At 43.0% G+C, this 14758-nt stretch overlaps 1 protein-coding gene across 2 annotated transcripts in view; it reads left to right on the forward strand.

The window, feature by feature from the left end:
• The first annotated feature begins 266 nt into the window (after positions 1 to 266).
• LOC124041182 (pro-neuregulin-3, membrane-bound isoform-like) overlaps positions 267 to 14758 on the forward strand; it is a 448412-nt gene continuing 433920 nt past the window's right edge. For both annotated transcript variants that reach the window (XM_046358455.1, XM_046358456.1), the window contains exon 1: positions 267 to 2339. In XM_046358455.1, the coding sequence (XP_046214411.1) occupies positions 1610 to 2339 (730 nt within the window). In that variant the 5' untranslated portion in view covers positions 267 to 1609. The remainder of the gene's footprint in view (positions 2340 to 14758) is intronic.

Consider the following 14758-nt stretch of genomic DNA (forward strand, 5'->3'; position numbering starts at 1 on the left):
CTCTCTCTCTCTCTCTCTCTCTCCTTCTCTCTCTTCCTCTCTCTCTTCCTCTCTCCCTCTGCCCCTCCCTCTTTCTCTCTGAGGCGGGCAATCTTCCAAATGCTGGTGGAGATAGCAGGTGCAGCCTCGTTTCTCTCTCTCACTTCCCTCCCTCTCTGTCTCTCTCTCCCTCTCGCTCTATCAGTGTGCACATTCTGCTCAGTCCCTGCTTTTTTCTCTCTCTCTCATTTGCTCTCCCTCTCTCTCTCTCAGCATCGGCAGCAGCAGGGCAGGGAAGCAGCTGTCTCCCTGATTCGAATACCAGAGCCACCGGTCTGCTGGATCAGCATCCTTGGCTAAAACCACAGGAGGGTCAGGCTGTAAAGCCGAAGAGTCTGTTGTGGAGATCTCTAATCATCCTGAAGCAATCCCTGGAGAGACAAAAACAGCAAAAACTGCAACAAATCCCAACATTGACTGGAAGGCTGCCATTCCTCATACAGGGACCTGAAGTAGAGGAACAGGGAGAGGAGTGGTACAGGGTGGTTTTCAACGGCTCCCTCTCTCTTTCTACGTCTCCTTTACTGTCTTTTTCTGAGAGGATCCTTATCGTCTCTCTCTCTTCTTCTCTTTTTCTCAGTACGCGAATATAGTTGGCGGATAAGGGACAGGTTTCCAGCTCTCTGCTGCATTAACAGGCAGTGCACAGACACGGCGGGGCAGAGAGTGGACAGCTTGGGGAACCTGAGCTACGGTAGGAGAGGAAGGGGACAACGCATCGCAAATGACAGAAACACCCTTATTCTGCCACCATTCACCCATCCTTTTCTCTCTCTATCTCTAAGCTCCAAGGTTGTTTTTTCTCCTCGTTGTCATCAATGGATTCTGTCTTTTTTCCCACTGGAGAATAGCAAACAACTCAGTGCTGGGAGTTGGCTTGGTTTTGCTCCAAAACTGAAGAAAAAAAGCACAAAAAGAGAATACCTTTGCGGATGTTGTAGAGAGCGGGTGGTCTGAAGAGGGAGCAACAGCGCACCCAGGGCAAATCTCTTTTCTCTCTGACGGGAGGGACAGCTTTCTGTATCTGGGGCTGAGAAGCTGACTCAGCTACGGTGAGATATCTGCAGAAACTCAAGGATCCTGTCTGCCTTGCCTACTTACTGTAGGTGAGGGATTCAGAACAGCCCCTGTAAGTTTTTCTCATCAGCATCAATAACTCAAACGCCCCATCTTGGAATATTGACCGAGGGAATGAGAAAGGGTGTGAAATAAAGAGGGCTATTCTATTCTCCTCTTATCTATTTTGTCTGGATCGTCCTCAGAGTTGGAAGTCTTGGTCGCTTTTGGGCAGGATTTCAGTTGGACTAAAGATCATTCCAAGTTCCAACGCATCTACATCGGCTTTTTCCACCTCTGTTGGGCATCTCTGAGTGTGTCTGAGTGTGTTTGTTTGTACGTATCTGTATGTGTGTGTTATTGTGTGTGTGTGTGTGTGTATGCGTTTGTGAGCATCTTGTTGCGTGTGTTTCCTTCTTGATGTCCAGCATTGTCGGTTGCCATTCTGCCTCGTGCTGCCCATGCCCGTCACGCGCCTGGCCCCAAGGTTAACCCTTGCTAAGCCGCGTGCAGGATGAGCGAGAGCTCCGGTGCAGTCACATCCGGGGCGGTGATCCTGGAGGAGTGTCCAGAGGGGAGTGGGGAGCGAGAGCAGGTCCAAGCCCAAGAACCAGGGCGCCTGCGCTGTGGAGGCTGCACCCTGTGGCCCCGCCAGCAGACATGGCTATGTGTTGTCCCTCTACTCATAGGCTTCATTGGCTTGGGACTAAGCCTGATGCTGCTCAAATGGATTGTGGTGGGCTCTGTTAGGGACTACGTGCCCACAGACCTGGTGGACGCCAAGGGTATAGGACAGGACCCCATGTTTCCCCCCCATCTCTCCAAGCCCAGCGCCTTGCCTAAGAACTCAGACACCACCAGTACTACCATCACGGCAACCATTACTACCGTGGCCAACCCCACCACAACCACCATCACGGCAGTAAGGGGCAGAACTCGAACTGTAGTCGCCAACCACCCTGGTGGCACCACTACTACAGCCAGGGTGGGTAGTGCATCAGGCAGCCAGGTTACACCTCGCAGCACCACACAGCGCCAAGGCAACTCTGGGGGCGGAGGACCACAAGGCCCCCTTATTACTACAACCACCGCTGCACCAGTCGCCGCCTCCACTTTTACCACCTCCATTCCTAAACCTTCTAACCCCACTGTGCTGCACGACTCCACACAAATGTGGACCCATGAACACACGACGGAGAGGCCTGCCTCCACTCCCACATGGACCCATGTGAACCGAAAAACACGTGAGTCACCACTATCTGTAATTACTGCTTGGTTTGAGAAGAAGCTAAGGTACTGACTAGTCACTATTTCTTTCTAATTTGCGATTAACAATTTTTTTTAATCAAGACATTTAAATGCTTCCAGACATTGGCTGGTTTTGTGTTGCAAATCTAGAAAAAACGTCAAATGTGCCTTGGTTGGGTGATTTACCATTAATTTATATATATATATATATATATATACATATATTTTTTTTTTTGGAATGAGATGTTCAACGTATGTGGACACCAGCCCGTCGCACATCTCATTCCAAAATCATGGGCATTAATATGGAGTTGGTCCCACTCTTCTGGGAAGGCCTTCCATTAGATGTTGGAACATTGCTGCGGGGACTTGCCTCCATTCAACCACAAGAGCATTATTGAGGTCGGGCACTGATGCTGGGCAATTAGGCCTGGCTCACAGTCGGCATTCCAAATCATCCCAAAGGTGTTCAATGGGGTTGAGGTCACGGCTCTGCGCAGGCCAGTCAATTTCTTCCACACCGATCTCGACAAACCATTTCTATATAGACCTCAGTTTGTGCACAGGGGCATTGTTATGCTGAAACAGGAAAGGGCCTTCCCCAAACTGTTGCCACTAAGTTGGAATCACAAAATTGTCTATAATGTTATTTTATGCTGTAGTGTTAAGATTTCCCTTCACTGGAACTAAGTGCCTGAAATGAAAATCAGCCCCAGATCATTATTCCTTTTCCACCAAACTTTACAGTTGGTACTATGCATTGGAGCAGGTAGCGTTCTCCTGGCGTCTTCCCAGATTCGTCCATCGGACTGCCAGGTGGTGAAGTGTGATTCACTGCTCCAGAGTCCAATGGTGGCGAGCTTTACACCACTCCAGCCGACCCTTGGTATTGCGCTTGTGTGCGGCTGCTCGGCCATGGAAACCCATTTCATGAAGCTCCCGACAAACAGTTATTGTGCTGACGTTGCATCCAGATGCAGTTTGGAACTTGGTAGTAAGTGTTGCAACCGTTTCAGCACTCGATGGTCCTGTTATGTGATCTTGTGTGGCCTACCACGTCGTGGCTGGCCGTTGTTGCTCCTCCACGTTTCCAGGTCACAATTACAGCACTTACCGGGGAAGCTCAAGCATGGCAGCGTAGCTAGCTACAGTAGCATGCTAACCTTATCTAGCTAGCTGTCTTGCCAACCTTATCTAGCTAGCTAATATTATCTATTGTTGCTGTTTTTTTTTACTTACATCATATTCAAATGATTAGCTAGCTGGTTCTGTGGCTGGTTCTGGAGTTAATGTACCTGGATTTGGAACTGGATTTGTCGTAAGTATTGATTTAGGGAAAACTTTGCCACAGATGGAAACCACTGGCCTATCTTTGACTTATCTCCAAAGTTTGGGCATTTTCTATGAATTGCAGCTGCGAATCTGCTGTAGATATAATAAGTTGTAGCTCTGGTTATATGGGTAACTTTTGAAAGATAGCTGATATGCATTTTTCTACATTGTAATGGACACAGTGCAATCTTTGGTAGTTTGCTGGCAGGCTTTGGCTACGGTACAGCAAAGTTCAGCCCATACTCATGGTTCTTACAGTGGAAGTGGCATGATAGACTACAATTATTTTTGCTCATGATCATGCATGGCACAAATGACAAGTTCCTTGAATTTTCATTCATGGGTTCCTTTTCATTATCTGGATAGATAATTGTGATTTATAGTGGTTGGTTACACCAATCAAATCAATGGAATGTGTAGTGAAACAAAACTTTAGTGGTCAAAACCATTAATTTTGGGGTGATGGGGGGAGCGGGTTTGCAAAATGCTATCATATGACAAATTATACCATTTATAAAATTGTTATATAGATTTTTTTAGATACAGACTAGCTAAAAAATATGTCAAAATGGACAAATTATCCAATATATTATGATCATTTTCTGGCAGAAAAAGTGAAGGTGAAAAATCATATGTTTGCACCCCCTGTATTTATTAGCTCCATGGCTCAGGCGGCCAAGTGGACAGAAGGCTATTTGGCTCATCTCAGTCACGTAGAGGAATAACTTTGCAGCTGTTTCTGAAATAAACAATGCCATGCTTGTGGGTGGTAACAATCATATAAAACCCAGGCCTGAAACAAATGTGGGCTGAAAATCATTTGAGTGTCATATCATAGGAAAAGACACCACATTAACACGGATTTGCACATAGACATCTGCCAACTGATATTTACACTTATAGTTTTGTAGAAATGTTTCTGCCTTCTGTAAGTTTAGGAAACATTGCCTTGAGCCTTGAAATTCTCCCTCATGGGGATGGTCCCGTGTGGCTCAGTTTGTAGAGTATTTCCCACAGGGGACCAGTACGAAAATGTATGCATTCACTACTGTGAGTCACTCTGGATAAGAGCTTCTGCTAAATTAGTCAAATGTAAATGGAGGACAATGAAAGTTCACAAAAGTAAAGGTAGACACATCAATTATATAGTTAGTGTTTTTACTAATACCAATTCCGTTACCAAATCGGAATTCGAATTTCTGAAAAATCGGTAGGATTTCTGAATTTGAATTGGCTACAATGGGAAGTCATAGTAGTCACACACCACAGCTTGGTTCTCAAGTTTGGACAGCTCAGTACAGAACAGTAAAGTAGAGTTCAGTACTGTACACAGTAGAGCACACTAGAGTTGTGTACACTATACTCTACTGTGGTCTACTGTACTATACGTAACTCTACTGTACTCTACTGCACTGAACTCTACAGTTGGCAAAGTGTCATGTCATAGTTGACACTCCATTCTTTCTGCAGACCTCGTTGAATCTTAGAGTTTTTGGAAAATCTGGACACAAAAAACTGAGGTAGATTTTACCGAAATTCTGTTACCAAACTTTGCATCTGCACAGTAAATATGTTAAAAGTTAAAAGTTAAAAGTTGTCCTTGTGCATAGAATGGTAGGGTTTGTTAAACTTTGAAATCAATGTTTTTTGTTTGGGGTACATTTTAAGTGAAAAATCTGAGCAATTCTGTTACCATGAAACCATCAAAAATATGAAAACACGAAGCCGACCAAACCATTTGGTCCATTAAAATCCTGCTGTATGTAAAATATTGTGTGGTACAGCTTGGAAAATAAATACATGTGAGTTTCTTTTAAACATTAGTGCTGTTTCCAAAATAAGTGAAATCCACTTTGTGTTTAGTTTCCTTGCAATGGTACTAACGAGGGTTATGATACTGGTATTGTCTTGGTCTTACTATCTACTGAATCAAGACTGGATTAATCTGAAAACAACAATGTTATGCTCTCCCAGTTCTATCCACTGCTGTCCTAGACTCCAGTCATTGGATCACCATAGCCTATTGATTTGTGCAGGAGGGATTTTCTTGCATTGATCAATCAACTTTGTACCTATGACTCCATTACTCCAATGATAGATATCATTTTTCCATCACATTGTCTATTATGATCCTTGAATTACACAAAGCTGAGCCATACATCAAATTAGCAATGCATACAAACTCAATTCCCTTGTCTGTCTTCTGATGGTGTCCAAAGTAATCAGAATTTACTAGATTAGAATTAAGTGTGCTCTTTGATCATTAGAGTCAGTAAAAATGTTGCATTATTTCATAAGCAAAGAAAACACCAGGAGCCATTCATCACACATTAATTTATTAATTAACCATTTTAAGAATGCCATTTCGCGAGCAAGTGCTCCTGAAAACCATTAGGCCCCAGTGATGGATATCCCATGGAATATGTCACTTCTCCAGCATGCTGCAGCAGCCAACTCTAATCCCACCCTCCCCTCCTTCCTGTATCCAATCTTCCATTCTCCCACACATTGTTTGCAATTTCAAAAGGGCATATTTTCCTTAACTATCAATAACATTTAGATTTGCTTTAGGTATTTATTGAATTATCCTAATTAATGTACTACCTATCTTTACTGAATTATCCTAATTAATGTACTACCTATCTTATCACTTATGAAATAAATGATACCAGACATTTCATTTACACAAAAAGCTTATTTGTCTCACATTTTGTGCACAAATTTGTTTACATTCCTGTTGGTGAACATTTCTCCTCCTTTGCCAAGATAATCCATCCACCTAACAGGTGTTGCATATCAAGAAGATGATTAAATAGCAGGATCATTACACATGTGCACCTTGTGCTGGGGACAATAAAAGGCCACTCTACAATGTGCAGTTTTGTCATACAATAATCCCACAGATGTCTCAAGTTTTGAGGGAATGGGCAATTGGCATGCTGACTGCAGCAATGTCCACCAGAGTTGATGCAAGATAATTGAATGTTAATTTATCCACTATAAGCTGCCTCCAACGTTGTTTTAGAGAATTTGTCAGTACGTCCAACCGGCCTCAAAACAGCAGACCACATATAACCACGTGTCACGCCCTGACCTTTGTTATCTTTGTTTTCTATTGGGTTTTAGCATGTCTAGGTATATGTAGGTCTATGGTGGCCTGAATTGGTTCCCAATCAGAGGCAGCTGTTTATCGTTGTCTCTGATTGGGGATCCTATTTAGGTTGCAATTTTCCATTTTGTTTTGTGGGTTATTATTCTATGTTTAGTTGCATGTTTGCACGAGTCATATTGCATCACATTTTGTATAGTTTTGTTCAGTGTTGCATTCATTTAATAAAATAGAATGTACGCTTTTCACGCTGTGCCTTGGTCTCCTCCTTATGACAACCGTGACAAAATAACCCACCAAACCAGGACCAAGCAGCGTGAAAAGGAGAAACAGCGCTTTAATGGGGAAATGGACCTGGGAGGAGATATTAGATATGCCATCCTAAGGAGGAGATGGAGGCAGCGAAAGCGGAACAGCGATACTATGAGGAAAAATACATTGGTACAAGGCTAGCACAGAATCCCGAGAGGAGTAGGCAGTCTGAGACCTGAGCCTACTCATTGTGCTTACTGTGGGGAGCGTGTTACTGGTCAGGCACCGTGTTATGCAGAGATGTGCACGGTGTCTCCAGTGCACTATTCTAGCCCGGTGCGCTCTATTCCAGCTCCTCGCATTGGCCGGGCTAGAATGGGCATCCAGCCAGGAAGGAGGGTGCCGGCTCAGCACTCCTGGTCTCCAGTATACCTCCTTGGACCAGGATATCCTGCGCCAGCTCTGCATACTGTGTCTCCGGTGAAAGTACCCAGTCCATAGCGTCCGGTGACAGTACCCAGTCCAGAGCGTCCGGCGACAGTACCCAGTCCAGAGCGTCCGGCGACAGTACCCAGTCCAGAGCGTCCGGCGACAGTACCCAGTCCATAGCGTCCGGCGACAATACCCAGACCAGAGCGTCCGGCGACAGTACCCAGTCCAGAGCGTCCGGCCACAGTACCCAGTCCAGAGCGTCCGGCGGGGGGGGGGGGGGGGGGTACTGTCACGCCCTGACCTTAATTATCTTTGTTTTGTTTATTATTTTTGGTCAGGTCAGGGTGTGACGATGGTGGTATGTGTGTTTTTGACTTGTCTAGGGTTTTTGTACATCTATGGCGTTTTGGTATGTAGGTCTATGGTGGCCTGAATTGGTTCCCAATCAGAGGCAGCTGTTTATCGTTGTGTCTGATTGGGGATCCTGTTTAGGTTGCCATTTTCCATTTTGTTTTGTGGGTTATTATTCTATGTTTAGTTGCATGTCTGCACGAGTCATATTGCATCACATTTTGTTATTTTGTATAGTTTTGTTCAGTGTTGCATTCATTTAATAAAATAGAATGTACGCTTTCCACGCTGCGCCTTGGTCTCCTCGTTAGGATGAACGTGACACCACGCCAGCCAAGGACCTCCACACCGTCTGATACCAGCCACCTGGACAGCTGATGAAACTGAGGAGTATTTATGTCTGTAATAAAGCCCTTTTGTGTGGAAAAACTCATTCTAATTGGCTGGGCCTGACTCCCCAGTAGGTGGGCCAGGCTGCCAAATTGGTGGGCCTATGCCCTTCCAGGCCCACCCATGGCTGCGCCCCTGGCCAGTCAGGTAAAATCCATAGATTAGGGCATAATGAATGTATTTCTATTGACATATTTCCTTACATGAGCTGTACTGTAACTCATTTTAACTGTTGAAATTGTTTCATGTTGCGTTTATATTTTTGTTCAGTATAAATAAAACTATAAAGAACACAACTTAAGTCAGTGCAGTTCCTGCATAAGTCTTGATCTGGTTATTTTCCAGTTCTAGAAGGATGTGCTACCCACAGAGGGACATGTTTCTATTGACTTGACAAGAGTGTATATTTGCTAGGATTACTTGTCAGGCCCAATTACCTCTGCCATGCAGATGGTATATATTCAGGTCGCCTTTCTACAGTAGGGGAGAGTAGGTTAAATGTATTACAGTATTCTTTCTAACAAAGAGATCTAAATATATTTTCAGCAGGATGTGTATCCCTGGAAAAAAATCAGAGTTCATGTAAATGTTACAGTTTTATAACACAGTTTGTCCCCCCAAAATTGGACTCTTGGCACAATTTACCCCAGGTATAGGGAAACATTTAGCCATGGGAACAGGGTAAATTAAGCTGCCTACAAATGTCTGTACTGAATGAAATATTACCACTACCTTTTTAAAACCAGGTATATCTTTATTTCCCAAATGCAATTTACCCCAAGGCAAACATTTTGACTATATTAGCCCACACTGCTACAAGGATACACTTTCATGCTAGGTTGAGGACCTCATATTAAAACTGATAGAGACCCCAACTGATGTATAGAACAATCTTAAAAATGTAAATTAATTTAACTTGTTGAAAAACAGTTTTTGGGGGGATTTAACTTGCTTACTACTTTTTCATTTACATTTACATTTAAGTCATTTAGCAGACGCTCTTATCCAGAGCGACTTACAAATTGGTGCATTCACCTTATGACATCCAGTAGAATAGTCACTTTACAATAGTGCATGTGGTTTCTTCCTTCACAGACTCTATGAAATGATGACCTCTTCCTAAATATTTGGCCATAAAATACATTTTGTGTATAGTTTCCTAGAAACAAGGGTGGCTCAATTTATCCCTTTGGCTCAATTTACCCCACTCTCTCCTAATACAATTTGAAAGGGATGTTACTTTGTCTCAGGCATTGAGTATTGAATAAGGGTGTCAAGCAGCCATGCTTTAGCATCGTTCACTGGCACTATGCTAGATTACTTTTTACTCAAGCCATCCTTAATCCAGATGAATTTCTCATCACTCTGGAGGAGCACATAAACAGAATTATGCACCTATCATTAGTCACACACATGATGCGGCTACAAGCATCCCAGTGATTGGGATTGTATTGATAGACAGTAGTCTGTACCGTATAAGACTGGGTAATATGTTCATTGAAATGTTGTCACTTATTAGATTCTATCAATAAGCCATTTTTCATACAATACTCATCAAACAAGTGTGTTGTTTTTCAAGTGAAATACAAACGTGTTAGTTTCACATATAAAGTTTCAAGTTCTAATGTCACATGCACAAGTCCAGTGAAATGCCTTTCTTGCAAGACCCAATGTATCTTAAAAAATAACATAGTAGAACAAAAACAAGAAATAAAAAGACCAAGAGAAAGCAAGAAGTTACATACAGGGTCAGTTCCAACAGCATATTTACTATGTGCATGATACCGGAGTGATAGAAATAGATATGTAGGGGGGTAATGTGACTAGGTATCAGGATAAATGATAAACAGAGTAGCAGCACCGTAAGTTATGATTGTATGTGAGTGTGTGTGTGTATGTCTGTAGAGTCAGTTAAAATGGGTCTTCATGTTATGTGTGTGTTAGTGTGTCAGTATGCGTGAGTGTTTAGAGTATTGTGAGTGTGCACAAAATACAAATAAAATACAATGGTCAGCTCAGAAAGCAGCTACTTAGCGGTCTTATGTCTTGGGGATAAAAGCTGTTCAAGAGCCAGTTGGTCTCAGACTTGATGCAGCGGTACCTCTTGCCGTGCATAAACCAGAGAGAACAGTCTACGGCTTGGGTGGTTGGAGTCTTTAACAATTATCTGGGCCTTCCTTTCACAACGCCTGATATAGAGGTCCTGGATGGCAGGGAGCTCGGCCCTAGTGATGTATTGGGCTGTCCGCACCCCGCTCTGTAGCGCCATGTGATCGAGAGCGGTGCTGTTGCCATACTATGAAGTGATGCAGCCAGTCAAGATGCTCTCAATGGTGCAGCTGTAGAACCTTTTGAGGATATGAGGGTCCATGCCAAACGTTTCCAACCTCCTGAGGGGGAAGAGGTGCCTTCATGATTTAACATGACCCAGTCACTACAATGATACAGGTGTCCTTCCAAACAAAATGCCGGAGAGGAAAGAAACCGTTCAGGGATTTCACCATGAGGCCAATGGTGACTTTAAAACAGTTACAGAGTTTAATGGCTGTGATAGGAGAAAACTTAATGGCTGTGATAGATCAACAACATTGTAGTTACTCCATAATACTAACCTAATTGACAGAGTGAAAATAAGGAAGCCTGACATAATAAACATATTCCAAAACATGCATCCAGTTTGCAATAAGGCACTAAAGTAAAACTGCAAAAAATTGGTAAAGCAATGAGCTTTATGTCCTGAATAAAGCGTTACGATATAGTATGTTTGGGGCAAATCCAACACAACACATCACTGAGTACCACTCTTCATACTGTATTTTCAGGTATGGTGATGGCTGCATCATGTCATGTGTATGCTTGTCATCGGCAAGGACTAGGGAGTTTTTTTTAGCATAAAAATAAATGGAATAGAGCTAAGCACAGGCAAAATCTTAGAGGAAAATATGGTTCAGTCTGCTTTCCAACATGCGCTGGGAACAAATTCACCTTTCAGCAGGACAATAACCTAACACACAAGGCCAAATATACACTGCAGTTGCTTATCAAAATGATATTGAAGGTTCCTGAGTGGCCTACTTACAGTTTGTCTTAAATCAGCTTGAAAATCTATGTCAAGACTTGAAAATGGCTGTCTAGCAATGATCAACAACCAACTTGACAGAGCTTGAGTAACGTTTTTGAGAATAATGTGCAAATATTGTACAATCCAGGTGTGCAAAGCACTTAGAGACTTACCCAGACTCACAGCTGTAATCGCTGCCAAAGTTGATTCTAACATGTACATGTGTAAATACTTGTACATGTGTAAATACTCCATAAATATTAATATCCATATTTCTGGATTTCATTTTCAATAAATTTTCAACATTTGTTAACTTTGTAATTAGGGTGTATTGTGCGTAGATGTGTGAGAAAAAACATATATTTAATCCATTTTGAATTAAGGCTGTGACACAACAAAATGTGGAATAAATCAAGGGGTATAAATACTTTCTGATGGCACTGTAGGTGGGTGAGAGCAGTGTGAAGTGCAATTGAGATTGCGTCGTCTATGGATCTGTTGGGGCGGTATGCAAATTGGAGTGGATCTAAGGTGTCTGGGATGATAGAGTTGAGATGTGCCATAAAAACAGCCTTTCAAGCACTTCATGATTACAGATGTGAGTGCCACAGGGTAGTAGTCATTGTGGCATGACGTCATCTTAAGACATGTGGGGATTACAGATTGGGACAAGGAGAGGTTGAAAATGACAGTAAATATGCCTGCCAGCTGATCTGCGCACGCTCTGAGAACGGGCCCTGGAATACCTTCCATTAGCCCATGTTTCACTGAGATCATTTACTGCTGTATTCTATTGATTTGACAGTCCGAAGTGGAATCAGAGCCATTTAGGATCTGATGGGGGCTATAAACAAGATTGATTAGGAACTCTTCAATCTGGGTGCCTCTAGTCTAAGATTAAAGTGAGCCCATTGCCATGTTTGGTGGGCCTATTCCCTTTCATGAGGCCTTAGGCAACTCAATTCACTGTACCACACCCAGCTACAGTACAGCGATAGTGAACATTGACCTATTCAATAAATGACATTAATTGATGTGCTGTCTGTCTGATTTTAGGTCATATTTAAGAGTGTACTGTGCATGCTTTCCTATTTGTATGTGTGTGTGTGTGTGTGTGTGTGTGTGTGTGTGTGTGTGTGTGTGTGTGTGTGTGTGTGTGTGTGTGTGTGTGTGTGTGTGTGTGTGTGTGTGTGTGTGTGTGTGTGTGTGTGTGTGTGTGTGTGTGTGTGTGTGTGTGTTTGCGTGTGTGCCGACAGGGTGGGGATGGGGTGGCCTAGATGTGACCCAGTTGTGACACCCAGACTATTGAAAGCTGGGATTCACTGCTCATCCTTGAAATCTGATTGCTTCCCACCTCTAAGAGGATTTATGGGCAGAATTACAACTCCTGGACATGCCCCTTGTTTGGGGTTTGGCGGTCAAATCATCATGTTATGTTTATCAGTATATTACTAGAATCATGTCCCAAAACATTTTGGTCCTTGGTATTAAATATCAATGCAATAACTTGTATTGCAGTGTTCAGAAGGAGATGTTGAAAGAAGGTTTGCATGGGTGAAGTCATTGCCAAAGTCAGAAATTCTAAGATTCTTCCCAGACTGCTTTGCAAAATGTGACACGCTGTGAATTTGCACAGAGATTTTGGAATTAGATCAAAGTACAAGTTGAATCAAAGCTGGGCCATCAGACATGGCTTCAGTCTCATCTACCACTGAGCTGGTTCATCAGTTAGACTAACAATATATGATTATTAACTGGTATGCCTACCTATCTCTGTTAGTTATTGATAGTAGGCTATATAAGCCTAGCTCAAGGAGTGTTTAGATGGGTGGTTGCTACACTGGAACTAGAGAACTATGAGTGTGGGGACATCATTCAGGGTGACACCAGATGTAACATGTGTATAGTGCACTCAGAATGTATTCAGACCCCTTTTTCCACATTTTGTTGTTACAGCCTTATTCTAAAATTGATTAAATTGTTTTTCCCCCCTAATTAATCTACACACAATACATTTTTATTCAAATGTATTAAAAATAAAACGCTGAAATATCACATTTACATATGTATTCAGACCCTTTACTCAGTACTTTGTGGAATCACCTTTGACAGCGATTACAGCCTCAAGTCTTTTTGCGTATGATGCTACAAGCTTGGCACACCTTTGTTTGGGGAGTTTCTCCCATTCTTCTCTGCAGATCCTCTCAAGCTCTGTCAGGTTGGATGAGGAGTGTTGTGCACAGCTATTTTCATGTCTATCTGGAGATGTTCGATTGGGTTCAAGTCCGGACTCTGGCTGGGCCACTCAAGGTCATTGAGACTTGTCCAAAAGCAACTCCCGCATTGTCTTGGGTGTGTGCTTAGGGTCGTTGTCAATTCATCCCAGTCTGAGGTCCTGAGCGCTCTGGAGACGGTTTTCATCAAGGATCTCTCTGTACTTTGCTCCGTTCATCTTTCCCTCGATCCTGACTAGTCTCCCAGTCCCTGCCGCTGAAAAGAATCCCCACTGCATGACGCTGCCACCACCATGTTTCACCTTAGGGTTGGTGCCAGGATTCCTAAAGACGTGACACTTGATATTCAGGCCAAAGAGTTCAATGTTGGTTTCATCAGACCAGAGAATCTTGTGTCTCATGTTCTGAGAGTCCTTTAGGTGCCTTTTGGCAAACTCCAAGTGTGTTGTCATGTGCCTTTTACTGAGGAATGGCTTCCGTATGGCCACTCTACCATAAAGGCCTGATTGGTGGAGTGCTGCAGAGATGGTTGTCCTTCTGGAAGGTTCTCCCATCTCCAAAGAGGAACTCTAGAGGTCTGTCAGAGTGGCCATCGGGTTCTTGGTCACCTCCCTGACCAAGGCCCTTCTCCTCCTATTGCTCAGTTTGGCAGGTTGGCCAGCTTTAGGAAGAGTATTGGTGGTTCCAAACTTCTTCCATTTAAGAATGATGAAGGCCACTGTGTTCTTGGGGACCTTCAATGCTGCAGACATTTTTTGGTACTCTTCCCCAGATCTGTTTCTTGACACTATCCTGTCTCAGAGCTCTACAGACAGTTCCTTCAACCTCATGGCTTGGTTTTTGCTCTGACATACACTGACAACTGTGGGACCTTATATAATGTAAACAGGTGTGTACCTTTCCAAATCATGTCCAATCAATTGAATTTACCACAGGTGGACTCCAATCAAGTTGTAGAAACATCTCAAGGACGACCAATGGAAACAGCATAGGGCCTGAATACATATCGGTTGTCAAGGAAAATATTGCAGGCAGCTAAATAAAGTTTAAAAAGGAATGGCGTATATACTGACAAGTATATTCAATTACTGTATTAAGATTTTCTCAATCACCAAGTCTTGAAAATGGCTCCCCAGTAACAGTCATGATGGCAAATCAAATGGCTATTCACATGATTTATCATTACTAGTCTAGCAGGGGTTATCAGAAAGATGTTTTGGATTTACATTTCAATCAATTTGAATATTTCTGACC

This window comes from Oncorhynchus gorbuscha, linkage group LG08 (genome assembly GCF_021184085.1).
Source record: "Oncorhynchus gorbuscha isolate QuinsamMale2020 ecotype Even-year linkage group LG08, OgorEven_v1.0, whole genome shotgun sequence".
NCBI classification, from domain to species: domain Eukaryota; kingdom Metazoa; phylum Chordata; class Actinopteri; order Salmoniformes; family Salmonidae; genus Oncorhynchus; species Oncorhynchus gorbuscha.